This window comes from Gloeophyllum trabeum (genome assembly GCF_000344685.1).
Source record: "Gloeophyllum trabeum ATCC 11539 unplaced genomic scaffold GLOTRscaffold_00011, whole genome shotgun sequence".
NCBI classification, from domain to species: domain Eukaryota; kingdom Fungi; phylum Basidiomycota; class Agaricomycetes; order Gloeophyllales; family Gloeophyllaceae; genus Gloeophyllum; species Gloeophyllum trabeum.
This window is the reverse complement of record NW_006920420.1, coordinates 982,617-1,008,052: the sequence shown is the minus strand read 5'-3', so window position 1 is coordinate 1,008,052 and position 25,436 is coordinate 982,617. Positions and strand designations below refer to the sequence as shown.

Genomic DNA, 25,436 nt, shown 5'->3' with positions numbered 1-25,436 from the left:
GAGGTGTCAGCAGCGCCTTGACTTGCGCTCAACGTTGAACGCACTCTGGCGGCGCTGCAGGCGTCAACGATGAAGACGATCCATAAGCGACTGTACCAGACGTTTCCCGTCATCCCGCGCTCTGTCAACGCCCCCTCGTCCAGCAAAGCACCCCGTGTCCGTTCCAACTCGGCTTCCTCTCCGCGCTCCCTCTACACTGGAAATGGTCCTTCATTCTTTGACTCCCCGCAACCGCCGCCTCCGTCCTCGAGACCCTCGGGCTCGAACATTGTATCTCCTGCCCGGCTGCCACTCGAGGCCAAAACGGAAATCGAGCTCCAACTAAATCTCCAGCATAATTCCGGTACCAATCAGCATCTCACCCCGTACTCGCAGTCTCAGTCGTCTGGCCCTCATCCTCCCTTTTCGCTCGCTCTTACTACCCCATCGTCACATCCTTCATCGTCTTACAATCCCTTGTCACATTACGCGCCCATTTTCCCTTACCAGTCACTGAAGGCAGGGCCCTCGTCGGGTGCATATGTTGCAGCTGACTCAGAACACTCGACATCTGTGAAACGCCAATCGCCGCGGTACCATCTCGATGTCGGGGCATATGGGATTCCCAAGCGTTCGAAGACGAATATGGGCCGACAAGGCCCTCCTTTGTCAAAGTCCGCACCCTCGTCTCACGACTCCGGATATTTGGCCGTTCAGATAGGCGAGGATGCGTATTTTGTGCGGGACAATGCTTTGGGAGTAGCAGATGGTGTCGGAGGCTGGTCCAGGGCAAAGCATTGTGGTACGTCAGTCGTCCTATTCCCTCACCGATCGTGACTGATGTCGAGTACCTTGGCTGCAGACGTAGCGCAGGCTACAAAGGGCCTTCCGGATACACCTAGTGCCCTCTTTGCACGCCGGCTCATGCATTACTGTGCGGAAGAAGTCGAGTCGTCCACCTCTGATCCCCAATACCTCTCTCCTGGTCATCCACCGCCCTCGCACCGGCCATCATCCTCCGCACCCCACCCTTACTCGTACGACTTCCCCTGTTCTCACCTCAGCGAAACATATGAGACGTCTGCATACACGACAGACGGAGACGAATACCTAGACGAATCAGAGGACCCGTTTGAAGATTTCGAAGACGGCTTGGACGTCCTCATGATCCTCGAGCGCGCCTACGACAAGGCACTCAAAGCGCACACCATACCCCCAGTCCCACCTCCAAACGAACCAAAATTCGACACGGATGCCAACGGGGCGAGAGAATCACCCTCACTCGATCCCTCCCCTCTTCTTCCGCCCGATCTCTCGCCGACAGCCACCGAACCCATGCCGCTCCTCCTCGGCTCCTCGACGGCCCTCGTTGCGGTGTTAGATTATGCCTCCCGCAAACCGACCGGTAGTTCCAAGTCTACTTGGGTCGAGCCGTCGATATCTGCGCCGGACCTGCCGATGCCCGAGCCTGTCATCAAGATCGCGCACTTGGGAGACTGCATGGGCATGCTCGTGCGCGGGGAAGAGGTCGTGTGGCGCAGCGAGGAGATGTGGTCGAACGTGCGTCCTGTCTCCTTAATCTTATGCATCCGTCCTTACTGACGTCGGACATAGTTCAATACGCCTCTGCAGCTCGGCCCCGCATCCTCCACTCGCCCAGCCGATGCGCAAGTATTCACGATACCCGTGCAGACCGACGATATCCTCATCCTCGCGTCCGACGGGCTCTCGGATAACCTCTGGGACGAAGAAGTGCTCGACGAGGTGATACGCTTCAGGCGGTCGTTCCTCCATCCGGGTCGTCAAGGCTTGAGGTCGAGTCTGCTGGGACGCAGAGCTCTCGCGGGAATGCTAAGCGAAGCATTATGCTCCCGTGCGAGGAAGGTATCCGAGCGCCCCCCGAGGAAGGTGGATAATGCTCCAGGAGAGAGCAAAGAGATGGAAACACCCTTTGCGCGGAAGGCGAGGGAGCAAGGCAGGTGGTTTAGCGGCGGGAAGAGTGATGGTGAGTCCTTTCTTGTACGATCAAGAGACCCATTGAGCTGACGCTCAACCTATAGACATTTCTGTATTGGTAGCATTGATATCACCTGCAACATTACCGGTACCATCCTTGTTATGATAGTCACGCAATACATCAGCATCTTATTTGGACATTCGAAATTACTTATGATGCGTAACAACGCATATAGCGGATTTTGACGCGATATTTCATTAGCCATCGAGAAACGTACAAAACACTCCACAGAGACCCCTCAGCTCACATCCATAGCCTCGACCTGCCCACCGATAGGCGTAATCTCCTCACTGACGATCAGGTCCTTGATACTCTCCTTCTTCCACGCAGTTGTGCCTCTGCGGAACTTGTATCGCTGCTCCTTCTCGACTCGCTCGTTGGGCTTGACGAAGTTACGCAGCATCTCGGTATGCGAGGCGGTGATGACGCAGGCGTCGACGTTCGATCCGGACCCGAGATCGTTGAAGATACCGGCGAAGATGGCGTCCCGGACGAGGTCGAGAGCTTCTTCGCGCTGCACTGGAGTTAGTTAGAGTCTGGGAGGCAAGGCTGGGACGCACGGTCATGTTGGGTTTCCATGCAGACTCAAAGACGGCCATGGCTGCAAGAGAACCAGAGCCCATTGTAACGTAGGGCAGCTTGTCCGTCGAACCGTGGGGGTGGATGGTGAAGAGGTGGGGGCCGGTCGCGTCTACGCCGCCGAGCACGAGCGCAGCGCCGACGTGGCCCTGATACCTGTGCAGACGTCAGCTCCCCGTAGGGCTAGGCGGGGTGAACGATGGACACGCACCGGAAGAGCATCTGCTTGAGCATGGTCATGGCGGTGACGACGCGGGGCTTGCGCCCGGTCGAGAGCGCGTGCAGCTCCATGTTGGACGAGATGAGGGCGGTCGTAAATTCGGTATCGGCTGCCGTTCCCGCACCACAGCAGCGTATTGAGTCGGTGATGTAATGTATCTACTGGGAGGGTCGGACGTTATAGGTCGTTCGAGCGGTACGGGGGAGGGCGCGCACCTTCTCGCAGTTCTTGTCCGCGACGATGGGCCCCTCGGTGGCGCGAGTATCGGCCCCTAGCACGATGCCATCTTTGAAAAGGCAGCCGACGATGGTGGTACCGGTACTAGTGGCTTTGGGAAGGGGCAGGCCCTTCTCCTGGAGGAACTGGTTTCTGTATCACGCATTAAGCAATGAGCAAGCCAAGGGGTTGCCAGTCGTTCTCACCGGACTTGGTTAGAAAAGTCAAAGCCGACTGGATTGTAGACAGACGCGGAAGCCATGGCGGTCGAGGACGAGAGTGAGCAGAGGCGGACGCGCGTCTGGACGAGTGCAAGTGCAAGTGACGCGTCTTCGCCTAAACAGTCACAGCCATCGGTTCGGTCTGCGCGGGTACAGCAGCTGCGCGTCAAACACTGCACTCTCAACGACACGCACAACGACGATGGAAGGTTGGAACAAGCTGCAGACGAGCCTGTCGGGGCTCAACCTCGGCCAGTCCGCGAGCAAGCTCACGAAGGGCTTCAACTCGAGCGTGCAGGCGACGAGGGAGCGTTTGGGCCAGATTGCTCCCGACGAAATCACTGAGCTGCCCCAGGGTGAGTGAGAGTAACTGCTACTGGAAGGCCAGAGACGCTGACGCTGCAAGGCAGAGTACAAGGACCTCGAAGCCCGCGTCGATGCCCTCCGCCAGGCGCACCTCGCTCTCCTAAAGTGCGCACAATTACACTACCCATCTATGCAAACATTGACAGCCCCACCCTAGGATAACCCGCGTCTACGAAAGCGAGACATACGACTACCCGACTCAAATCCAAGAATCCTTCGCAGAGCTGACCTCCTCCATCGGCTACGGCATCACCAACTTTGCCGCGACGAACCTGAAAGGGACCAACCTGCCGACGCCCTCGCCCTCTGCGCCGCCGCCGTCGCAGCACAAAACCCTTCCGCATGCCCTTTGCCGCTCTGCCACGGCCGGCGCGACCGCGCTGGGCACGGAAGACAAGCTTGGCAAGGCGCTGAGCGAGTACGCGGGCGCGTGGGAGAAGGTCGCCGCGGCGCGGCTGCAGCAGGACCAGACGATCCGCCAGGCGTTCCTCCAGCCGTGGCAGACGACGCTGAGCACGAGCATCGAGGTGGCGATGAAGGCGCGCCAGGCGGTCCGTGCGAGCAGGCTCGAGCTGGACGCGGCCAAGCAAACGTGAGTGGCACAGGATTTGTTGTTTCTGGCTGATGGTGGAACGATGGATTGCAGCTTGAAGCGCGCAAGTCCGCAGAGGCAGGAGCAGGCACGGTTGGAGGTCGAGAACGCCGAGGATGACCTCGTGCAGAAGACCGAGGTTGCGATCACGCTTATGAAGACTGTGTTGGAGAACGTGAGCGATGCCATTACTGGACTGACTAGCCCGTACTAATCTCTGTCTCTGTAGCCTGAACCCATCAAGAATCTCAATGAGCTGACCAAGGCTCAGGTTCGTTGTCCCCTGTCAAAGTCAGCATTGTTTCCCGCCTCCTGACCCCTTTACAGCTCTTGTACCACAACGCTGCTGCCGAGGCGCTGTCCTCTGTGCAGGGCGAGATCGAGGAGCTCAGTGTCGCGGCCGAGGGCGAGTACAGGTGTGTATCCTATTCCCTCTCTTATTGTACGTTGCTCACACTACTGATTGTACAGAAAGTCCCGCGACCACTGAGGTGCCACTGACATGAAATAACGACCGTAATTATTGCTTCCGAGTTTACGTTTTTCTGAATGACGGACTGGATGTCTGCTGTTGTCCGCACTATGCCTGCCTTTGCTACGCGTACCTAGTCTGTTGTCGGCAGTAACGATATCATAGACCTGTAATGCAGTTGATGCAGCGCGGGAGAGCCAATGTCCGATTTCCTGATAAGATAAACAGCTGGTCCAGGACCTTGACTCGTGAACACCGACGACGATGGCGGAGCCAACAAGTCAGACGACGATCAGCCCGCACACGCAGCAGCCGCTTGTAACGCGGACGTACCCCTCGCAGTCTGAGCTCGACGCCGCCATCCGCAAGTCTTCCGAGGCGCAGAAGAAATGGCGGCTCGTGCCCCTCGAGGAAAGGATAAAGATTGGGGAGAGGTTTATGGTGAGTATCAAAGTATACTGTATTACTGAGCAGTCTGATGAGGATCGAATGTAGGATGAATTCAAGACGATGAGCGAGGAGATACCGCTCGAGTTGACGCAGCAGATGGGCAGGTGCGTCTGCTCGCTCCTGCGGTACGAAAATATTCTTCTTACACCTTATACCTTCCAGGCCAGTCAGCCAATGTGCGGGCGAGATCCGAGGCCTCCTTGACCGCGCTGCATACATGCTCTCCATCGCACCGTCTTCCCTCGGCGACGTCTCCCTCGCGGACACCGACAAGCCCGGCTTCAGGCGCTTCATCCGCCGCACCCCCTTGGGCGTTGTCCTCGTAATCGCACCATGGAAGTGAGTCGTGTACTCACCTCCCGGTCGGATGGCCTCCTGCTCATTCACGCTTCCCGCCCAGCTACCCCTACCTCGTCTCCATCAACTCCGTCCTGCCCGCCCTGGTCGCCGGCAACTCCGTGCTGCTCAAACCCTCGCCCCAGACGCCGCTCACCGCCGAGCGCTTTGCCCTCGCGCTGACCCGCGCCGGCGTCCCCGCCGATGTCATCCAGGTCCTGCACCTGTCCCCCAGCCTTACCACGTACGCCGTGCAGCACCCACTCGTGGACTTTGTGTCCTTTACGGGGAGCGTCGTGGGTGGGCACGCGGTCGAGAGGGCGGCAGTCGCTGCGGAGGGGTTCAAGGGCGTCGCGCTGGAGGTGAGTGGTTACTCTGTCTCTTCAGCGTCCTTCGAGCTCAGTCGCTGAATGAACTATGGGTATCCAGTTGGGTGGGAAGGACCCGGCATACGTGAGGGCCGACGCCGACTTGGATTATACCGTACCCGAAGTCGTCGATGGTCTGTCTGGCTCCTACCTTCCATCATTGACAGTGCCCCACCTACAATCACAGGTGCTTTCTTCAACTCGGGCCAGAGTTGCTGCGCAATCGAGGTTTGCGCTGCGTCTCTTCCTCGAGATTCCTGTCATAATCCGCGATTTGTAGCGCGTATACGTCCACGAATCCATCTACGACGACTTTGTCTCTCGTGCTGTCGACCTCGTCAAGGTTCGCCCGCCCTCCTCTCTAGCCTACATGCCTTGTCTAATGCAATATGACGGTCATTCTCGCCACAGAAATACAAGCTCGGCGACCCGACGCACCCCGAGACGAACCTTGGTCCCGTCGTGAGCGTCGCAAGCGCGGAGAAGATCAGGGCACAAGTTGCCGATGCCGGTGCGTGCGTCTCTACAGGCTGCTTCACCTCCCTGCCCCCACACATCTCATCACACATAATCACAGTGAAAGCGGGCGCGAAGGCGCTCATCCCTGAAGACCTATTCCCCGCCGCGAAGCCGTGCGTAGTTCCCTAACCTACTAAACTTCCGTATGCTGAGCGTCCGCAATACAGAGGGACGGCGTTCGTCGCAGCGCAAGTGCTTGTCAATGTCGACCATAGTACGTATCATTGGCCTGTAAATCCATGTTCCTTCCCCTTGACCGTAGATTGCGTAATCAGGTATGAGCGTGATGACAGAAGAAACCTTCGGCCCCGTCCTGGGTATCCAAAAGGTTTGTCTTCGCCCTCAATCTCACTCCCACCCTGTCCCTCGCTACTTCCCAATCATGACCCTTACTTCACCGATCTCGCCTATGCACAGGTCTCCTCGGACGCGGAAGCGATCGCACTGATGAACGACTCGCGCTACGGGCTCACTGCCTCCGTCTGGACCAACGCCGCCGCGAACCCGGACTCGGAAAAGGCATTCCTGGATATCGTCGACAAGCTCGAGACGGGCACAGTTTTCCTCAACCGGTGCGTCTCACTCCCCCTCTTCGATCGTTCTTGCCTCTCGCACAACCTGGGTCATGGAGTGAAAGGATCGTCGAGGACTGACCGTCGATGTTACAGGGCTGATTACCTGGACCCTGCACTCGCGTGGACAGGCGTAAAGGACAGCGGGCGGGGCATCAGTCTGAGCAAATACGGTACGTCGGTAACCCAAGCCTTCATGTACGCGCACGTCTGATGTTTGCTGCGATATAGGATACGACCAGCTCACGAGGGCCAAGTCGGTCCACATGAAGATTGTAACTTAATGAAGCAGGGACGGAGGAAGTCAGTATATTGCAGGCCGAGTCAGATACAACGCAGGGCAGCAGAGCAGTACCTAGACGACACAGTAATATAGATTGAAACCTTACCATCGGACCCGCGCACGATCGTCCTGGTTTCGAAGAACCTACTCATCTTTCATCCCTTGGCGGACGTGCTGCACTCATGTCGCTTATCTTGAAGCGGCATACGACCATCGTATACGTAGTTGGATATTTGATATAAATCGAAGCATCGTCTTAGGACCAACATCAACAACTCGCTCCGCCCAAACAAACAAAACGGCAACGTACCCATGTTCGACATTACACGCCCCCCGGCGCAGGCACTTGCGCGCCGGGGGAAAATACATAGCAGCGGGACAGCGACAGCGACAACACTACCTAACATCTGCACACGCAGGGGATATCGATGCAAGCTTAGATGGGCTTGATTTTGAAGTGCAGCGAGATGAGCGAGAAGATGAGACACTGTGGTACGAGGGTGGTAATGAGCCATTGCTGGGGGATGAGGGATAGGAGAGGGAAACAGACGTACTCTAAGGTCCTGGACGAGGTAGTAGAAGACACGCAGCCCCTCGGGGTCCTCGCTCTCTTGAATGTCGACAAGCGAGCCGATTTTTGCCGTCTACGTGCACGCAGTCAGCAGCCGGAATGGAAGAGCAAGGGAGGGATCCATCGGGAAAACGGAAGAGTTGCTGTCGGTGATCTACGGGTTACGCACGTGGCACCATTCGTAAGGACCGACATTAGCCTTGTCTCTGCCTTAAAGAGGCGTGTAAGTGCCTCAAAGACAGGTAAAAAGTCTGCACTGAGCAGACTAAGGCCACTCGCCGCCAGTAGGTCCAATGTCGTTTTCCTGATGGCCTCAAGGAAAGCAGATGAGAGGAAAGCAGATGAGAGCGTACCTCGAAAGCGATATGCTCGTTCCCAATCCGGATCTCCAGCTCCTGCTTGCCGACGATATTCGGCTTCGGCCAGTTCGTGTCGTCCTCCTTGGTGATCTCGCTCGACTCGACGATGCGCTTGAGCTCCTTTACCACCAGGGGCCCAACCCACACTGAACATGCGTCAGTTAGAAAGAGAAGGAGAGAGGGACGCAAGGATGGGGGGAACGCACTCTCTTTCCGGATGAGACTGTCGTTGCGGTAGTTGGAGTTGTTCGCGTAGCGCAGACGGCCATGCGAGTACTCGAACTCGAGGAACTCGTGCCCGTGGCGGCCAGAGTGGCCGGTACTAAGAGGGAGGAAAGGTCGGATGTCAAAATGAAGGTGGTTGGAACATGATTCGGGTATACACACTAGTATCTGGAAGGAGTGTTAATTTTCCGTAATAGATGGGTATGCTGAGAACAACGCACCGGAGGTAGAACGGGTCTTGGTCTTGTGCGGACATTGTACAGCACGAGTTTTGAGGTGAGTGAGCGTCGAATGAGTGACAGAACGCGACGCGCTAGACCGAGTCCGCCAGGCGGCGCCGCGGAATTTACCGATTGCCAAGTGCGGTCAATCCAGACTTGGTCCCAGACGTAGTTGCCACAAAACCTTCAAGGTACAGAAGGACTATAATATGATACAGGTCCTACGAAGACGCAGATGTGGGTGTCTGCACGACCTCGGTGCCCTGACTCGCCAGTTCATTCTTCACAATCTGCTCGCCGAGGGCCTGCATCTTGTGCTTGTCCGAGACCCTCATCCCCTCCACCGCATTCTTCAGCACCTTCTCCCCAATCCCCACCGGCGCCCGCTCCCAGCGCACAATACGCATCCCCACACCCGGCATCGCATGCCTCTCCAAATACCGCACCCACCGCTCAATCACCTGCGGGTCCGCGTCCCACGCCTTCACGAGCCTTTTATGCACCTTGCGCTCAAAGTTCTCCTGGCTCTTCTTGTGCACGAACGGGCTGCGCGGCACCGTCCAGAGCGACCGCTGCGTCGGCAGATGGACGGGCCGCGAGAGCGGGATGCCCAGCGCGCTCGCGGCGTGCGATGCAAAGTGCACGAAAAGGTCCATCAGCGGCGGCGCGTACGAGCGGAAGTGCACGGTCGCGACGGGGATGTCGTGCGTGCGCGCGTGGTAGAGCGGCTCGTGCACGGAGCGCCCGTGCACGACGGTGGACGCCCATTTCTCCTCGGAGAATCCGCCGGCGGCGTGGGTGAGGCTTTGCAGCCAGTTCTGGGATGCGCCCTCTAAGCTTGATGCCGATGACGAGGGTCTCCCAGACTTCGAGCTCTCAGCCTCGGAGGGCCCTTGAGGAATGCTAAGATTTGAACGAATGAACGCTGAACCCCCTCGAGAGCCATGAATCACATACGCATCCAGGCTATAACCCCTTCTACATCTCGAGACCAACGCAGCAAGCCCCCGCGGCCGAGCGCACGCCTTTAGAGCCAACATCCCGTGCGTCCCCAACTTCAGAGAAACCGGGCTATGTAGCGTAGAGGAAACGTCTGTGAGTACTGGACGTTGCACAAAGGTAAATTGTGCACAGCCACCGCACGCGTCCATCGAGCGCGTCTGCCCCGGCCACGCTCCCGCCACACGGCCACTATCGCTCCTCGTCGCATGCACACCCGCTCGCTCGACTTCTAGGATGGCCCGCGCAGGCGGGAGCACCGACGAGCTCTACGCAGCCCTGCACCAGCGCCTCGTCCAGAGCGGCGACTGGGACCGGTATGGCTCCTCTTACCTTCCGTTCCCTGTGACCTGAGCGTGGGTCTGTTAGCATCCAAGGCCTCTTGCGCACCAAGTTGAATGAGAGCGGGTGGTCGGATACGGTACGCGCGAAAGCTCAAGGTAAGCTTCAACTCCCAGTCAATCAACCCAACAACTCAGCCTATCCACTATTCTACAGATACCGCGCGCGGTATGGACCCCCTCTCCGGGCGTAAGCTGCTCGAACTGATGAAGGAAGACCCGCAGAGTGAGTCTGCAATAGATAGCTGCAATTCACTCTTGCTAAACGACGTGGGTGGCCAGCTCGGATGACATCTGTCCCTGAGGGCGTGAAGAAAGAGGTCCTGGCTGCCATCCGTCAGGTTATCGACAAGCAGTTTGAATAGCGAGTTGACCACTAACACGTCGTACCCCATGGAGGCCATGACCTGCTCAGCCTTCTGCATACCATTTCTTGGGACATTACAATCACGGAACTGTAGAATACACCCGGGCAAACACCGACTTCACTGAACATTTGTATTCATCTACAAGCACTAATCTCGGTACGCGATACATGACGCAACAAGATCATTCCAGCAAAGAGCATTGCAACGAAAACAGCAAGGGGGAAAACACAACAAGAAAACACAGATTGCACAAAGCACGAAGAAACATGATCAGAACGTAGAAAGCAGGCAACGCTCACAAACAGAGACGATCGCATCAAACACCCTCGGCCTGATCAACAGCCCTCCAAGTGTCATCCTCGACGAACCACCCTCCTTCACCCTCGATGCCCGATCCGCGATGACACGCCGCCGCATGCTTCCACCTACCCACCATTAGCCCGTCAACTGCCCTCCTCTCTCACCCGAAACTACTCACCAGTAAATCTCCTTAACCTACAGCCCCGCAAGGTCAATCGGTGGAAGGACACACGTAGCACATACACTGCACACTGACCTTCAAAACCACATCCTTCACCCCCTCCAGCGCGACCCACCGCCTGCACTTGTGGCACCTCCCCTCGACGACCCGCGTCCGCTCCTTGGGCGCCGCGCCCTCGCGCGCGCGCGTGCGGAACGCGACGGGCGGGGAGAACGGGCGGGTGGTGGTGGGTGATATGCCTATATTGCGAAGAGAAGGAAATGCTCAACGACGGAGGGGGGAAGGCACCTACCATGCGCGTATTGCATATGATAACTCCCTCACATCAGCTGCTCTGCTCCCATACAAACGAAAGACAAGACACTCTACGCAGCCAATTAACCCCGCTTCCTAGCAGGACCCGAACCCTGACTCACCACTTGTACGCACTCGTCTTCATAAAGAACCACCTCTTCTCCCCCTCCTCGCAGCAAACCGGACAGAGCCCCATCTTCGTCCGCCCGACGCCCTTCACGAAGCGCGGGGTGTACAGGTCGAGGGGGTCCGCCGGGGGCTGGAAGGTGCCTTCTACGTGTGCGGACCATGACGGGCTGTAAAGACACGCAAATTGTACGACAGATAATGTTCAGTGTTTACGCATGTCAGAGCTGTAAGGAGGTGTTTACGCTTGGTTCGGCAGGAGGAAGAACGAGGACACGGGGAAGCGCCTGTAGAACAGCGGGAACGCAGCGTTGATGGGGACGTGCGCGGGGAAGGTCCGCTGAGGGTAGGTCTTGGCGGGGCCTTCAGAGCCGCGGTGATTCAGCACGCTAAGAGAAGGCATGGAGACCACCGTGTCGTCAGAGTCAGGCTGGGGCTCCTGCCGGCGTTTCACCCGGGTCCTAGGGGTTGGGGAGTCCGGGTCTGCGAGAGCGCGTCTTCGCTTCTGCCCGCGCGGTTTCGGCTCACTAGCAGCAGACAAGATAGGGCGAGAAAGAGGAGAGCGCATATATCGACTAGGGGAGCTTTCCACGGCAGTTTCAGAGCTGTCCGGAGTCAGAGGGGTGAGCGGAGAGAGGGACACGCGTGATCCGGAAGACCGGCTAGAGGGAGTAGAGAATGAGAGGGCGGAGATCGGGGCCGGGACGGTGCTCCCGAGGTAGCAGAGTTCGCTGTTCTGTCCGCTAGATATTGAGTACGTTCTTGCAGCTAAATAGCGATGGACGACGGGAGATATGTCCGGGTCGGCGGTAATGGGAGCGAGAGAGGGCGCAAAGAGGTCGTCCAAATCTCGAGCGGGTGAGAACGTCAGCGAGTCACTTGAGAAGGACAACGACGGAGCGCGAGATGCAGGCAAGCCGGGCGGTTGGAGGTCATACAGTCCAAAGGGGGAGTCGAATTGTCGCATAGCAGGCGAGTCAGTACGGAGCCACGATTCGCGGTAGGTCAGTCTCGGAGAGTCAAGGAGACGCGGGGGGTCAGGAGTACAAGCACCAGAGAGGTTCGGGATCAAGTTCAGGCTTGGAATGTCTGCTAGTTTGCGAGACATGAAAGGCGAGCGAAGCGTAGTGGGCGCGTCAGGAACATCGAGGTCGTCAGCAAAGCACACGAAAGAAGAACTGGAGCACATGTTTGGGATAGTACACGCTGGTCAGGGAGGGCAAAGTAGTACAGCGAGCAGCGTATATCGCGTCCGGCGAGCAGGGCAGTCAGTCGTCGTCGTCGTCAGAACACGGCGTGACTGGCTGCGTCACATTCATCCTGCTCACTCTCGGTCACGCCGGTGCCAACGCGTTGCATGCGACTTGCATGAAATGTTGCCGCCCTGGCTCTCGTCCCTCTTCTTTGCTTTATGGCTCGTCAGTCTCGTCCAGGGCTCAGCGCTGACCACCGCAATCGGTGCGAATGAGCGGCTCTGCTTCTATGCCGACGTGGACAAGGCCGGGGAGAAGATAGGCGTGAGTGCTACTATGGTACTTTATACCGCGTGTCATTGACCTCGAGTGCAGTTCTACTTTGCAGTACGTGCACGTCCCACATACATCCTCCATACCCAACACTGAAGGCCCCGGCAGGTCCAATCCGGCGGCTCCTTCGACATCGACTACGAAGTCCGCGACCCGAACGACAAGGTCCTCCTCGACGGCCTGCGCGAGCGCCAGGGCGACTACGTCTTCACCGCCAACACCGTCGGCGAATACTCCTTCTGCTTCGAGAACGACATGTCCACGCTCACCGAGAAGCTCGTCGACTTTGACATCATGGTCGAGAGCGAGCCGCGCCGCGAGGCCAGCGCCAAGCCCGGCCAGGTCGCCGACCACACCAGCGCGCTCGAGGAGAGCATATTCAGGCTGAACGGGCTGCTGATGAGTATCAAGCGCATGCAGAGATAGTGAGTGCTGGCTCAGGCTCAGACGAATCGGACGCTGAGGCATTTTGGTAGTTTCCACACGCGCGAAGCACGCGGATTCTCAATCGTGAAATCCATACAAAAGTAAGCATCATCGACTCCCTCTGACTCGTGCCTCACACATTCCACCCCAGCCGCCTCTTTTGGTACGCCGTGCTCGAGTCCCTAGGCGTCATCGCCATGGCAGTGTAAGCTCACCCCCTCTCATCCTCCTCGCCGATCTGACGACCCCCTTCACCTCAACCAGATTCCAAGTCTACATCCTCCAAACGTTCTTCACGAAAACTGGCCGGCGGTACAAGGTATAACATCACCGACTGCGTGAGCGAGGGACGCCTGCTGGCCAGGAGCACGATACGGATACCGCTAATGGGTCGCTAATGTATTCTGAGGACAATTACTTATTACTCTTCCTCTGGGATTGCTGGTTCCGCATTCATCTGTGATGAGTTGTGTGAATGCCCACAACACCCGTTCATTCCAGGCGCACTTTATGACACTCTCGGTGCAGGATAAACAACTCACCCCATGGGATTTGTCTTTCTTGACAGATGGGCAATGCGAGGAAGAAAGGGCGGGGGCGTGATACCAACGTGGGGATGTTTCTCTAGACTCGGAGCGAAGAGGGCAACGTCGCTTCAAGGGTCTTCGTCTTTCTTCTTCTTCTTGAGGACGCATGGGAATTACGCAGCCCGCTGACTGACAGACTCAAGGCAGGTACACCCTTCAGCCGGCTCCTTGGCGTGCCGGGACGGTCTCGCTCCAAGTTTATGAATATGTATTCCAGACAAACCGAAGGCCAAATGATACGCTGCAGACCACGGAGGTGCGGACGCGCTTCTGAAACTGACGAGTCGACATCTCACCGCAGGCAGCACCTCGCACCACTTGTCCGTAGCGAGGTATGTCTTCGGGCTCGCATTCGGGCGGGCAGCGAGACACTAAGTCTGGCAGCGCTCTGACCTTACACGGTCGCATTGACTCAGTCCTCAGCCATCTAATCACCCCTCTACCGACGACGCCTTACAGTGTTACGCAAGATACTACCGATATTTCCGCTGCGTACACCCCGACGTGTTCGCTGCAGCATCCACCTCATCAGCACAGCACCGCTTCTCCACCAAGCGTTAATCATGAAACGCAATGTTGTGCCCTACCTTACCGACTGATAGCCGGGACGAGTTCATGGCCTTTAAAGCCCTACGCATATTCCGAAAGACGAGCCTCTCATTCCATCTTCACCCCCTCCTCGGTATCAACGATATGAAGATTTCATCACTCTCGCTGCCCTAGCCTCTCTCGCCTCGGCGTTGGCGTATAACTTCACCATCGACCCTCTGTAATTCTATGTTGTTGACTTGACTTGACTTGGTGTACTCAATCGCCGACGATGGTGTGCAGGCCTGAGCTGACGGCGTGCGTGCCCACCAATTTGACCTGGCACGGGGGTGCCCGTTAGTGTCATCCGCTGTTTTTCCACGAGTTCGTTCATTCAGTTCTTCCGGGTATGATAGCTCCCTACAGAGTAGTGAGTACCACATAGTATTGTAAGACCGCTCACCTGGACCCTAGCTTCTCTGCAGCAGTACGTTCAAAACCCTATCCTCGCAACTCGCTAAGCACTCAGGTGATCATAATAGTATATTTCATTGATGTGGCAAGCAAGATATGAGTATAATGGTATCACGACGACCAGAGGGATACAGCCACTTCACTATAACAGGTGAGATGCAGAGACATCACTATCACGTAGGATTCGGTGACCTTACTATTCATACACTGATGACTAATTCAGCCCGGATACGTTCGAACGCAGTTCTTCATTCACGATCGGCGCCGCCTCTGTCCTCCACCCTTGAAGTGCCAGAGCAGGCAGGTCCTGAAATGATCTCTGAGGTATTCCCTCCCCACTTCAGCATGGACGGTCAAGCCTCTGTCTCTCACAGGGATGGCCATCTTGGTCCTGCCGTCCAGGACAGGTGCACCGCTCTTTTCAAAGCGGTACAACATCGAAGTCTGGGACGACGGGTCAGCGGTAAACAGACGCCGTCGTGACCAAATTTGACGCGGGACGCACCTGGTCCAAACTGATAAACGTTGAAGAGAGCGTGGATATCAGCTCTCATCAGCATCGCGTTCTCGGGTATGTCGATGTCGGCGGTACTAGTAATTGAAAGCTGTGTACCCAGCGGGGTGTCCACTATCTAATGCAATTGTGTTCATCATTGAGCCAGTACTCCTTGGTAATATATTGAAACAATAGACATACCATCTCTCCAGCGAAGAGAGGTATGATATGCGCAACATGAAGACCAGTAAAATTGCGGCCACGATTCCGGTCAACTGCAGGGATTCCAGACACTCGACACGCCTTGTCTCTCTCGCGCACGGCATTCATCCTAGGGATGCAAGTAAGGTGAATGAGGTATCCTCCCTCAATAAACTGTGCCCCTTACCCTATCAACTTTGTTTGAATTTTTGCTAGATACACCAGATGGTGTTTGGCTTACTGTTTTCCTTCTCCGTTCAAAGAGGGCTTGGCACAACTCAGGTAGTGCCGGCTCAATTGCAAGTTGTCCGTCTGCACCAACTGCAATTTATTGTGATGTAAATGACCTGCTGCGAGAAGCCAATGGACTGCACAGTACTAAGTGCTACTAACCTTCATAATACAAGTAATGGCCAGCCATAAGAGGCCCGGGGCTTCTCGGTATCCGTACCATATGCCTGAGATCCGGAAAAATTGGCAATCCTTGCTGGCGAGACTCAGGGCCAAGGTCTGCAAGTTTTGCAGCCAAGGTTTCTTCATGGATGAAGATGAGCGCCGGCTCTGTAATGATCAGTTTTTGCTGAAGTCCTGCATCCATTTCGCTCAAACTAACTTCGGCCATTCAAGTTAACTGGGACAACAACCATCTCCAGCCAATCATACAGAGTCTGGGCAGTCAGCCGTCCAAAGCGCCAGCAGCCTATTTTCGGTTGTCAGTTCAATCGGTCTAAGAAAGCAGGACTTAGATGAGATTACCCCCAACCACAAAGCATAGTTCATTCCCAGACTGCTCATCAGAGCCTAACATAGAAGCCCAGATATGGACATCCCTCTGATCGTAGTTTGGCTCATACTGGTTAAATCATTGGCAAAGCATCACAGAGAAGTAGTGTGGGGTGTAAATGATCTACTGAAGCACCTCGTCGCATGGCGGCCTTTATATCATTAGGATGCAAGAGCATAACATTTTGAGATGCTTCAGAAACCGTGATACTACTGTTCAGCAATATGATCAGAAAGTTTGAACAGACATATGAACAAAATTCCTTGTAACAAACACAAGGCGGTAGAAAGCCGGGATGCCAGCTCATAACCTCAAGTTAACTTGAAGGTCAAGTGTAGGCAAACTCTGATGCTCAACGTTAGAACCTTGTACTTAGACCAGCCTAATGGCATGTACAGCCGCTGTAACTTTTGCCGCGATGGTGACTTCGGTTGGCTCAGGGGAGCTGATTCACGCAGTGAATGGCACGGGTTACGGGAACCCGTGCAGGTCGCGGGTAAGGGTACCGGTGGGGTACGAGTGTGTCTTTCAACGCACTCTAGAAACCAAAACCCGCAGGTACCCATACCATACCCGATCCGTCGACGCGAGTTTGCGTGTTGTTTGCGCGCGCGATACGGGTACGCGTGGTGGCACCCGCGGGAGATTCACGGTCGCCTCGGGTGTTCTGCATACTAATGAGTACCATTGTGAGCATCTTCAAGTTCGCTGGAGGCTCCATGATGTACCTGTAAATCCTGCGGCACGTCGAAATTATCACTGTTTACGCCCTCGAGGTTAGATCTCTTTTATGACGGGTTACACTGGACAATAAAGTGATGAGCCTTAGGTGCTCACCCATGCCCGGCAATAGCGCCCCCTAGCACCCCCTAGCACGCTCCAGCACCATTGAGCATGCAATTATGACTCCACAACCCATGCTTACTCATGCTACCACGTGCGGCACCGAGCCCTGGCATGCCTGGGCCACAGTGCACTACTGTCAGCCCGTGCCACACAGTGCAGCACTCATGCCAGCACCCGCCGGCATTCTCCAGCATTTCACTGGGATCCTGCTTGATACTTCTCCGGCACACATGCGGATCCGTGCCGGCGGGTGCTCATCCCGGCACTGCCACAACCATCCTTCCTCGACTAAACTAGATCTCAGATTTAATCCACAGAATTAGCCACATTCTATTGCCCCTTCCCTATCCGATATCAATTTAATTGCATTTCTTAGACACTTAGCAATAGTTCATAATTTGTCCTGTTACACCTGTGTCACATATACACCCTTCTCAACATATTTCCTGTCTTCGCAACATGCTCTACCGCTCTTAGTTTATTTCCGTTCCACACTATCAATGAAACCAATAAATTTTTAACCCTTGCAACTGAGACATCATCCCCTCCTCTCCAATTCCTATAACACTCCTCGGTGATGGATATTCTTCGCAACTTCCGCACTGCTTACTGCCTTCTATGTGATGATGTTCGTCTCACTGTTCTTACCCGAGTTGGAGATCTACCCCACCTTGACCAGCAGCGGCAGGAAGTCCTAATGTTCCTTGCTGCAGCACAGCAGGTCAGTTTCCAACTTCCCCCATATATGACTTCTAAACAATCCTTTCTCCATTTACATTAATCTTACAGCACTCACATCACTTCCCCATGTCTGAGTTTGCCACCCTTTCCTCCAGTATTGCTGACATGCTGCAATGCCTTGACGAAGCGAGACACACCTCTGCTGACCCTACCCCTCCCCCTCAACCATCCGTTACCTACCATGATCAACATGGATCTCGCGGCTGCCCCAAGATCTACATCGAGCCTTCATTTCTCGCCACTGCCCTTGAACTCTGAGGCCCCAGTGGCATCGCAGACGTCTTGCATGTTTCGTCCCGCACTGTCAGACATCCCACCGTGGAATATGGCCTTGTTGAGCCCGCCCCACCTGTCTCTCACGTTGAAGTGGATGAGGAAGGCAACACTCATTGCACATGGACCTCCCGCACCACGGCTTTCTCTGTGATCTCTGATGAAGATCTGGATGCTCACCTCCTACATATCTTGCAGTCCTTTCCCAACTTTGGTTGTCGCATGATTGCCAGCCACCTGCAGTCCATGGGCTTTCGCGTCCAGTGTGAGAGGATTGTAGCATCATACCTCTGTGTCCATGGCGTCCCTCGCCTCCTCAGTGACAGGCGCATTCTCCAGCGGAAGTACCATGTTGCGGGAGTCAATTGCCTCTGGCATGGTGATGGTCAGCATGGTCAGTTTTATCGCACAACACCCTAATTCAGATCCTCACCGACTCCCATTATCCAGTGCTAATACGGTGGAAGCTCATTACCCATGTGTCCGTTGAGGGAATGGCCTGACTTGTGGTAGCCATAGGTGTACACAACAATAACCGGGCTGACACCGTCCTAGCTTTATTCCTCACTGGCGTTGAGAGGTATGGTCTTCCCAGCCGCGTTCATGGAGACCATGGCACCAAGAATGTTGCTGTCACCCGCTACATGGAGGAAAGCCGTGGCGTAGGTCGAGGGTCTTACATCTGGGGCCAGTCAGTCCCCTCACCCACTTCTACTGTCAATGTCTCTGATCTCTCACCTGTATATACAGCAGTGTTCACAATACCCGTATCAAACGTCTGTGGTATGATGTTACACAGGGATACAGTACAAACTGGAAGAATCTTTTTATTGACCTTGAACTCTACTATGGCTTGGACGCCAAAAACCCTGCCCACATCTGGCTGCTCCACCTCCTTTTCCTCCCTTCCATCAATGCAGATGCCCAGGATTGGGCTGAGGCTTGGAACAACCACACGATGTCTCTCGATGGTCTATGTGATCGCAGCCCTTGCAATATGTTTTTCTTCGGACTCCTCCAGTACAGTGCAAGGGGTCTTGAGTCCATGGTTGATCCCATAGATGAGCCTCTCGCACCTGAGGATATTGTGGCCTACGGCATCGACTGGGAAGATTTGGACAATCCATGCCTAATGGAACACCTGCTTGTTAACAATGACCATGAATGGGATGAGCATAATCCATTCACACTTCTATCTCAGCCAGACATGCTCTCCCACATTTAGTGCCTCCCCCCCGACCCCCTTTCCCCGACGACACAGCATCCCAAATCCTCTCCTTGCTTGCCTCTCGGTTTGAACTCCCAGTTCGCAACATTCAGCTTTGTAAGAGCCTATGGATCGAAGCTCTCTCTCTGGCACAGCAGCTCTACACGCACCCTCATGGCTAGACCCAAAGTCCTCATCCCTCATTTTCACCATCGAATGAAGGGCTCACTGCGCACATGAAGATCTGCCCCCCTTTTCTGAGAATAGGCATCTGGGCTACCTACAATCAACAGTGATTCTGATCTATTTTAGTCCTGTAGTTCGACTTTTGTAATCTTTTGCTACAACCTATGCACTCTCTGAATTCTGCATGAAGGTACCTGAACCCCTTCACTGTGCACCAAATGCCCCCTGCTATAAGGTACCTCCACCCCCACAAACCGTGCCAACTTATAAATCATCACATTGGGATATATCCCCTGCGCTATCTGCCTCTCATCCAGCCACAAGAAGTCTGGTAGCCTAGAGGCGTCATTGTATAGTGTTACCAATTTCGAAGCTAGCGTACCGCACTGACCATGGATCTTCACTGCCATAGTTCCCATCATCACTTGCTTCACTGTCCGAAAGTGTCCGATAATCTGTTTCCCTGTCACATTTGGTGAGTTTGTCATCAGGAACCCTCTTTCAATATGACCCGACACCTACCATGGAATGTCACCTCCATCTTCCCCCATGCGTGACCCAACATCGTTCCATACCTCTTCCATGCGATCATTGCGCCCATCCCAATGATGCTCTCCTTCACTCCCCCACATCCCCCCCCTCGTCCACGGCCATAATGTTCTCCTGACCGAAGTCGGAGAAAGTAGATTCTCAGGCAAGGCTTCTCCCTCTCCCCTGTGGTTGCTGAAAGCGCTACTCATCTCTTCATTCAGAATCCTGGGCACTATCATGCACCGTGTATGTACGATGTTCTCTTGCCCGGGAATCCCTGTGATCCCCTCCAGAGTATACACTCCGAGGTAATAAAAGGACCACAACCATGTCAAATCCTCCATCTCCTCCATCTCACTGAGGACTTGCATGCCATGATGAGGCTGAGATTCTGTGGGTTTCAATGTCCTCGTCATACATCAAAACACAGTAGGATAACAGAGTGGCCTATGGATGAGGAAGCACCAGAGTGCATCTATCCGCTGATCATGCGGCCAATCCAATGGTTGCACAGCTGTTGGTGGCCAAGGTCCTCCAGCCCACCATAAGGGCTCGCTTTCTCCTTGATCGTTGGAGGACATCACTGCAAAGGAAATAGATTGTTGCCCGTCAGGGCGGTAGTCAGCCACTCCTTTGACTTATCGATGTCGGACCGTGGGCCGGATGGTAAAAATCGCATTGGTGCCACATCTGTGCATCTCATCAAATTCACTCATAAGATTTTTTGCACCTTTCAACTTTGCCCATACCCTATCCACTCTCCCCGCACCATGTCACAGCCTGTTCTCCCCGTTGTTCTACCCGGGCGCGACATGCCCCAGAGCACTTGGTCTATGCAGATGATTTCAATCCCATCCGTCAACATGTAGCGGTGCTGTCTTGCCCACAACAAAATCCACCCCAATCTCGTGCGGTGCAGGGTGATCATCACGGCAATTTTCCTTCAGAGGCTCAGGCTATGCCTTTTTCATGTGAAGTGCTTTCAGCCATTCATTAATTCATCTCACCAATTTTTTTGAGGGGCCAGTACACATCCCGAGTGCCAACAATGACTTCATTGCAACATCTGCATCTCCACATGAAGTCAGGGTGTGGGATGTCTCACCGGTGCTGAGCCTGAGAGTTTCTCCAACTGACGTTGATATTTGAATCACGAGCTCAAGTGAGAGGTCACCTTCCCCCCCAGCCCCGACGATAGATGGTATTTTGTCCTATCTGGATCATGGCGGGCCTTCACTCCTCAACCCCATCCGCTGGGTGGCAATGCCTGTCAATGTAGATATTTCCCAGCAGGCAGTCAATAACTGGATCAACGAGCTTAACCTCATCGGCCTCTCATTCACCCCCTTTGAGACCGCAGGCGAAGACCCCGCCGCAATACGTCCCAAAACTACCAGGGCACCTTTGGGCATCATTCATCATACCATCGATGTACTCACACATGGTTCTACCTTTGATCCAGTTGATTCCCGCTTAAACCTGGATGTTGCCATGGCTGATCAACATGCCCTTCATGTGGATGCCGACATGGATCTCCAATCGTCTCCTGCTCCTTGACAGAATTGTATTCATGCTGCCTCGTCTCGACCGGCAAGGTGCACATTGACCTCGCAAGTCCCAACCATTCCCATTGATTCCGGCGAGGTCATAGACCTAGCTGGTATAACCTCCGACTCAGAGGACAACTCAAATGATGCGTGAGTCTTAGGCCCTGGCAATTCTCGCTCAATTCTGCTGTTTGTGGTTATAGACACCCACCGGCGGCTAAACATCGAAGAGGTGGTTAACCTCCCTCCCTATCCCAGCATCAACAATCTCCTCGATGCGATTGAGGTGACTCAGGGTTTGGCTGGCCAGGTTCTTTCGAAATGGGGGTCTCGCGGTGGGTTCTTTGCCACTGCAGCCACTCCTGTTGGCATCACCTCCGGTGTTCCGACATTCATGCAACCTGGGTGACAATTCCAGCAGATTGGCCCTTTCTCCATGGTAATGGCTAGGCAAGTGCGGTTCACATTATTACATAGGGTGGTTGCCTTCCATCCCGAGACCGTTGATATTCAGCGACGTTGGGGTTCTGCCCCTGTTTTTGTCCTCTATTTATCCGAGGAGGTCAGTCTATTAGTTCTTATAGCATTCTTGTACAATGGATGGCACTCATCACCTATCTCTCAGCCATTTGTTGACCTTCTCACCCAACAAGGCACCGAGGCCCGCATTGATGGTGTCAAATCAGAGCATGAGTCTGAAACCAAATTGGTGAAGACAGAGGGTCTGACTGAAGACGAACCCATGTTCGCCAGGCCTACCATTGCGGCCATTGTGGTGCCTGCGGAGGGTGTCAACCCCCATCATACTTCTTCCAACCATGAGTCTGCCTATTCTGCCCATGATGACATGCACGTACCATTGCCTAAGGTGCCAGGAGCGAGGTTTAAGCCCTGATCACTGGTGGTTCTGTATTTGCATGAACACTATCAAGCTGAATTTGACCGCCTCGAGGACGTATGCAGCAGTCGCACTACCGTGTGGCCCCATTATCAGATTGAACTGTCTGCCCGATGTATTGCTGCACATATTGGCATGCCATGGCTGGACTCTGGCGCTGCGCCATCGGTGATGTTGCAGGATGGAACCCCTTGTTACGTATGCAGACATGGCTTGCGCATTCGGAAGGACTCTGGGTATCTTCAAGAATTTGCGCACGTATGTATATACCTGTCGCGAGGGGCTCAAGCAGTTGCACTCCAAGGCCACACGAGGTGAGGAGATGAGTTGCAAGCTTCGTGACCTTCGCATGGTGCTGGAATGCATGCCACAGGACGATCCACTGGTAAGGCAGCTGGATGAACCCATTACGCATACCACCACGGCATGGTGGAACACAACTCACTGGATGCAGGGCAAGATGGATGATTTGCTTACTCCGTTTAAATGCAGGAGTGGACGGAGTCGGGCAGCTACAACTGCCCACAGATCGTAATAACTGGTCATTTTCATTCCATAAAAATCACACTGTGTATAATATCTACGCATGGCCTACATCGCCATCTTATGTATTATGCAATGTTCAGCTCCTCCATCTTCGTGTGAGGCCTTGTGTGGCACCTGTGATCAGAACACCATGGGCATTTGAATTACTTTAAATGATGATTACTGTTGTGCTGCACGCTTCCAGTGGGCCACGGTCAGATATGACGAACTGCTTCTAGAGCCCGAGGAGGGCATTCAAGATGACCCCATCTTTGACGCTTGGTTTTATCAACAGTTACTGCTTTGTGCCTCTGGTTTTTTGCAAATGGTGCGAGTGGACGGAACAAAAACAGCGAACGCCTGGCAGACATCAGTGCATTGCGGATTGGAGCATGGTCCTTGGTGATGGAGGTTGGCAGTGTCGGCAATGTCTGATGTGTTGGGCATGGTGGGAGAGGCTTGAGAGCAGGTGACAGTATTTGCGATGGTGAAATGGGGGTAAGGGGCTGAGTTATTTGTGAGGTCATAAAATGTGGATACAAAGGAAAATGAATCTAGTCACAAAGAGCGAACATCAGACGAACGAATATTATCTAATATTGTAAGAAATACCAAGGCGCGGCTGGAATCTGAACTGATTGTTGGAATGACAGGATGTGGCGAGCTCGCATAGGCGGCCCGGAGCGGCCGCTCACACCCTTATCCGATTTTAATCCGATAGTACCTTACCGTAGAGCTCATATATACCTGGGTAGCGTACATTTTGTCCTTACCATGTTTGCTCCGTACTATGACACTGTACGCGCAAACACGCCTTACTTTCGTTTTCGAATCTATTCACTATAAAAATCTTACACTGATATAGGGAGCGGGTGATATATAGTTGTGTGTGGCACAGTACAGATAAGGATGGATTGTTCTGGTTTGGGGCATTGGTGCCGATCAGTGCTCAGCTAAGATAAAGATTGGAGATGCATGGAGAATCTGGGTGGCGATGCAAAAGAAGTGCCAGCACGAATGAGCATTACGGCAGGCCTCGGGCCTGCGGCATGGTGTGGCACAGGTGCTGTGCAATGCTGCGTGGTGGATGACAATACAACGTAATGCTGCCTCATGCTCGCGCGTGCTAGGCCGTGCTAGGCTGTGCTAAGCGATGCAGTCCGGTGGTGACCCAGCACAACAGCTGGTTTTGATTTTTGTCCAGTAGGGGCCGTCATAGGGGTTGATACTAGTACTCAGGTTGGTGAAGAGGCATGGGTTGTGGAGTCATAATCGCGTGCTCAATCGTGCTGGAGCATGCTAGGGGTTGCTAGGGGGTGCTAGGGGGTGCTATGGCCGGGCATGGGTGAGCACCTAAGGCTCATCACTTTATTGTCCAGTGTAACCCGTCATAAACCCCACCCACTGCCACACACGGAACTGCACCGTGCCAGACGGGAGGGGTTTCCAGTTTCAATAGAGGGTATGATCAAGGGGCTATACGCTCGGGCTTCAGATCTCAGACATCAGCGCTTCAGCAGCCAAATTCAACCTCCCGAGTCAGAAGGGCGGGCTTTCCGTGCAGCACTTCCCAGTTCAATGAATGTATTATGATTGCCACATATACCCTCTGGCACAGCCCGGTAGCCAGTGCACCGGATAACATCAACACTCAGTATTTGGAAACAACAACACTGAAGGCGAAACCAGCAAATAATACAAAAAAAACCATTCCTCCGGAACTAGTCCCTGCTTGGTACAATAACACGATTGAACTTCAATTTATCAACATGGACCCACAATTCCGTGCGTAACAGGTGCGAGATCCAGGAATTGAACGCCAAGGTACTCTTATTTTGTTGCTCACTGGAGATGATCTAACTGGTTTGTCTTGCGGCTATAAGAGCTTGTATCTCAGGGCAGGATATCGATACTACCGCCCGTTGATATGCACTGACACACAACAATCACCAAGGACCAAAGGAAATAAACCTAAACCCCGTGATATGGGTGAAGGCGGTCCGAGACAACTGAAGGGTATTTAATAGTTCGAGGGGGAAAGGAGGAGTAAGACGCCGTAGGGTAGTCCGTAGGAAGACCTAGAAGAATAAAGCAAAAACCTTGATGCCTGAAACAAACACTAAGGGACGCTCCGGAGTATTTATCTCCGAAAAGTCGCAAACAAAGTCGCAAACCACGGAACCGAGTGTAGGTTCGGGCCCACGGGAGTAGAAAACACTAAAGGGACTTGTTTAATTTTTATTTCGCTATGTGAGACGCACCGGAGCTAATTGAATCGATGGCGGAGCTAATTCACTCGACGAGTCAGGCCTATTGGCAAAGCTAAGATCGGTTATAATTCGCTAAGTTCGACGCTTTCGAACTTCTCGGGTCGCTGAGATCGTAACTCTAATTCTCTGAGATGGTGAAGTCGAAACTTATTTTTCTGTATGCTACTTTGTACAATTTATACTACAGGAATGGCTTTGCGACCGTTCGGAGATAA

General features: G+C 54.2%; 12 protein-coding genes across 12 annotated transcripts; 6 read left to right on the top strand and 6 right to left on the bottom strand.

Moving 5' to 3' along the window:
- Positions 1–1,314: 1,314 nt before the first annotated feature.
- On the top strand, positions 1,315–2,025 carry GLOTRDRAFT_45575 (uncharacterized protein; the record flags this gene model as incomplete). Its single annotated transcript, XM_007869984.1, has 2 exons — positions 1,315–1,539; positions 1,594–2,025. The coding sequence occupies 2 exons, from the start codon at positions 1,315–1,317 to the stop codon at positions 2,023–2,025; spliced, it is 657 nt and encodes a 218-aa protein (XP_007868175.1).
- A 209-nt stretch (positions 2,026–2,234) lies between these two features.
- On the bottom strand, positions 2,235–3,273 carry GLOTRDRAFT_131475 (uncharacterized protein; the record flags this gene model as incomplete). Its single annotated transcript, XM_007870448.1, has 5 exons — positions 2,235–2,510; positions 2,557–2,731; positions 2,787–2,953; positions 3,011–3,164; positions 3,218–3,273. 5 exons carry the CDS (start codon positions 3,271–3,273, stop codon positions 2,235–2,237), a joined length of 828 nt encoding a protein of 275 aa, XP_007868639.1.
- Positions 3,274–3,364: 91 nt separating this feature from the next.
- GLOTRDRAFT_79287 (uncharacterized protein) lies at positions 3,365–4,870 on the top strand. The gene is made up of 7 exons (XM_007870291.1): positions 3,365–3,588; positions 3,643–3,703; positions 3,756–4,190; positions 4,245–4,365; positions 4,420–4,461; positions 4,518–4,606; positions 4,662–4,870. Exons 1-7 carry the CDS (start codon positions 3,435–3,437, stop codon positions 4,678–4,680), a joined length of 921 nt encoding a protein of 306 aa, XP_007868482.1. The 5' UTR covers positions 3,365–3,434; the 3' UTR covers positions 4,681–4,870.
- Positions 4,871–4,926: 56 nt separating this feature from the next.
- GLOTRDRAFT_107263 (uncharacterized protein) lies at positions 4,927–7,191 on the top strand (the record flags this gene model as incomplete). The annotated part of the gene is made up of 14 exons (XM_007870447.1): positions 4,927–5,103; positions 5,158–5,216; positions 5,275–5,451; positions 5,513–5,810; positions 5,878–5,950; positions 6,004–6,044; positions 6,097–6,159; positions 6,228–6,327; positions 6,394–6,448; positions 6,503–6,549; positions 6,611–6,663; positions 6,753–6,907; positions 7,004–7,080; positions 7,139–7,191. The coding sequence occupies 14 exons, from the start codon at positions 4,927–4,929 to the stop codon at positions 7,189–7,191; spliced, it is 1,428 nt and encodes a 475-aa protein (XP_007868638.1).
- Positions 7,192–7,626: 435 nt separating this feature from the next.
- Positions 7,627–8,601, bottom strand: GLOTRDRAFT_45548 (Mago nashi protein; the record flags this gene model as incomplete). Its single annotated transcript, XM_007869982.1, has 5 exons — positions 7,627–7,677; positions 7,745–7,834; positions 8,115–8,266; positions 8,327–8,442; positions 8,567–8,601. 5 exons carry the CDS (start codon positions 8,599–8,601, stop codon positions 7,627–7,629), a joined length of 444 nt encoding a protein of 147 aa, XP_007868173.1.
- A 94-nt stretch (positions 8,602–8,695) lies between these two features.
- GLOTRDRAFT_117245 (ribosomal protein S10) lies at positions 8,696–9,637 on the bottom strand. The gene is made up of 2 exons (XM_007870290.1): positions 9,524–9,637; positions 8,696–9,469 (listed from the first exon to the last, which is right to left on the bottom strand). Exons 1-2 carry the CDS (start codon positions 9,604–9,606, stop codon positions 8,788–8,790), a joined length of 765 nt encoding a protein of 254 aa, XP_007868481.1. The 5' UTR covers positions 9,607–9,637; the 3' UTR covers positions 8,696–8,787.
- A 122-nt stretch (positions 9,638–9,759) lies between these two features.
- GLOTRDRAFT_117244 (uncharacterized protein) lies at positions 9,760–10,465 on the top strand. Its single transcript, XM_007870289.1, has 4 exons — positions 9,760–9,882; positions 9,935–10,005; positions 10,064–10,132; positions 10,189–10,465. The coding sequence occupies exons 1-4, from the start codon at positions 9,803–9,805 to the stop codon at positions 10,269–10,271; spliced, it is 303 nt and encodes a 100-aa protein (XP_007868480.1). The 5' UTR covers positions 9,760–9,802; the 3' UTR covers positions 10,272–10,465.
- A 125-nt stretch (positions 10,466–10,590) lies between these two features.
- Positions 10,591–11,578, bottom strand: GLOTRDRAFT_95200 (uncharacterized protein; the record flags this gene model as incomplete). The annotated part of the gene is made up of 5 exons (XM_007870288.1): positions 10,591–10,699; positions 10,753–10,769; positions 10,831–10,994; positions 11,185–11,345; positions 11,421–11,578. The coding sequence occupies 5 exons, from the start codon at positions 11,576–11,578 to the stop codon at positions 10,591–10,593; spliced, it is 609 nt and encodes a 202-aa protein (XP_007868479.1).
- Positions 11,579–12,525: 947 nt separating this feature from the next.
- On the top strand, positions 12,526–13,578 carry GLOTRDRAFT_117243 (uncharacterized protein). The gene is made up of 6 exons (XM_007870287.1): positions 12,526–12,692; positions 12,744–12,755; positions 12,810–13,126; positions 13,178–13,228; positions 13,279–13,332; positions 13,392–13,578. The coding sequence occupies exons 1-6, from the start codon at positions 12,549–12,551 to the stop codon at positions 13,450–13,452; spliced, it is 639 nt and encodes a 212-aa protein (XP_007868478.1). The 5' UTR covers positions 12,526–12,548; the 3' UTR covers positions 13,453–13,578.
- Positions 13,579–14,433: 855 nt separating this feature from the next.
- On the bottom strand, positions 14,434–16,221 carry GLOTRDRAFT_95198 (uncharacterized protein; the record flags this gene model as incomplete). The annotated part of the gene is made up of 8 exons (XM_007870286.1): positions 14,434–14,662; positions 14,706–14,721; positions 15,222–15,348; positions 15,414–15,543; positions 15,655–15,781; positions 15,807–16,001; positions 16,027–16,113; positions 16,170–16,221. The coding sequence occupies 8 exons, from the start codon at positions 16,219–16,221 to the stop codon at positions 14,434–14,436; spliced, it is 963 nt and encodes a 320-aa protein (XP_007868477.1).
- A 3,236-nt stretch (positions 16,222–19,457) lies between these two features.
- GLOTRDRAFT_95197 (uncharacterized protein) lies at positions 19,458–20,352 on the bottom strand (the record flags this gene model as incomplete). The annotated part of the gene is made up of 4 exons (XM_007870285.1): positions 19,458–19,544; positions 19,645–19,786; positions 19,842–19,913; positions 19,973–20,352. 4 exons carry the CDS (start codon positions 20,350–20,352, stop codon positions 19,458–19,460), a joined length of 681 nt encoding a protein of 226 aa, XP_007868476.1.
- An 892-nt stretch (positions 20,353–21,244) lies between these two features.
- On the top strand, positions 21,245–23,357 carry GLOTRDRAFT_95196 (uncharacterized protein; the record flags this gene model as incomplete). Its single annotated transcript, XM_007870284.1, has 8 exons — positions 21,245–21,496; positions 21,660–21,678; positions 21,732–21,933; positions 22,006–22,090; positions 22,154–22,410; positions 22,633–22,684; positions 22,707–22,811; positions 23,157–23,357. The coding sequence occupies 8 exons, from the start codon at positions 21,245–21,247 to the stop codon at positions 23,355–23,357; spliced, it is 1,173 nt and encodes a 390-aa protein (XP_007868475.1).
- Positions 23,358–25,436: the final 2,079 nt, after the last annotated feature.

Coding starts and splice junctions, on each gene's coding strand:
- GLOTRDRAFT_79287 (XM_007870291.1), top strand. CDS start 3,435: ATGGAAGGTTGGAACAAGCTGCAGACGAGCCTGTCGGGGCTCAACCTC. Junction 3,704..3,755: donor GCGCACCTCGCTCTCCTAAA/GTGCGCACAATT, acceptor GCCCCACCCTAG/GATAACCCGCGTCTACGAAA. Junction 4,366..4,419: donor TGAAGACTGTGTTGGAGAAC/GTGAGCGATGCC, acceptor CTGTCTCTGTAG/CCTGAACCCATCAAGAATCT.
- GLOTRDRAFT_117245 (XM_007870290.1), bottom strand. CDS start 9,606: ATGTTGGCTCTAAAGGCGTGCGCTCGGCCGCGGGGGCTTGCTGCGTTG. Junction 9,470..9,523: donor AGGGGTTATAGCCTGGATGC/GTATGTGATTCA, acceptor TTCAAATCTTAG/CATTCCTCAAGGGCCCTCCG.
- GLOTRDRAFT_117244 (XM_007870289.1), top strand. CDS start 9,803: ATGGCCCGCGCAGGCGGGAGCACCGACGAGCTCTACGCAGCCCTGCAC. Junction 9,883..9,934: donor CAGAGCGGCGACTGGGACCG/GTATGGCTCCTC, acceptor TGGGTCTGTTAG/CATCCAAGGCCTCTTGCGCA. Junction 10,133..10,188: donor GATGAAGGAAGACCCGCAGA/GTGAGTCTGCAA, acceptor GTGGGTGGCCAG/CTCGGATGACATCTGTCCCT.
- GLOTRDRAFT_117243 (XM_007870287.1), top strand. CDS start 12,549: ATGTTGCCGCCCTGGCTCTCGTCCCTCTTCTTTGCTTTATGGCTCGTC. Junction 13,127..13,177: donor ATCAAGCGCATGCAGAGATA/GTGAGTGCTGGC, acceptor GCATTTTGGTAG/TTTCCACACGCGCGAAGCAC. Junction 13,333..13,391: donor GGCGTCATCGCCATGGCAGT/GTAAGCTCACCC, acceptor CACCTCAACCAG/ATTCCAAGTCTACATCCTCC.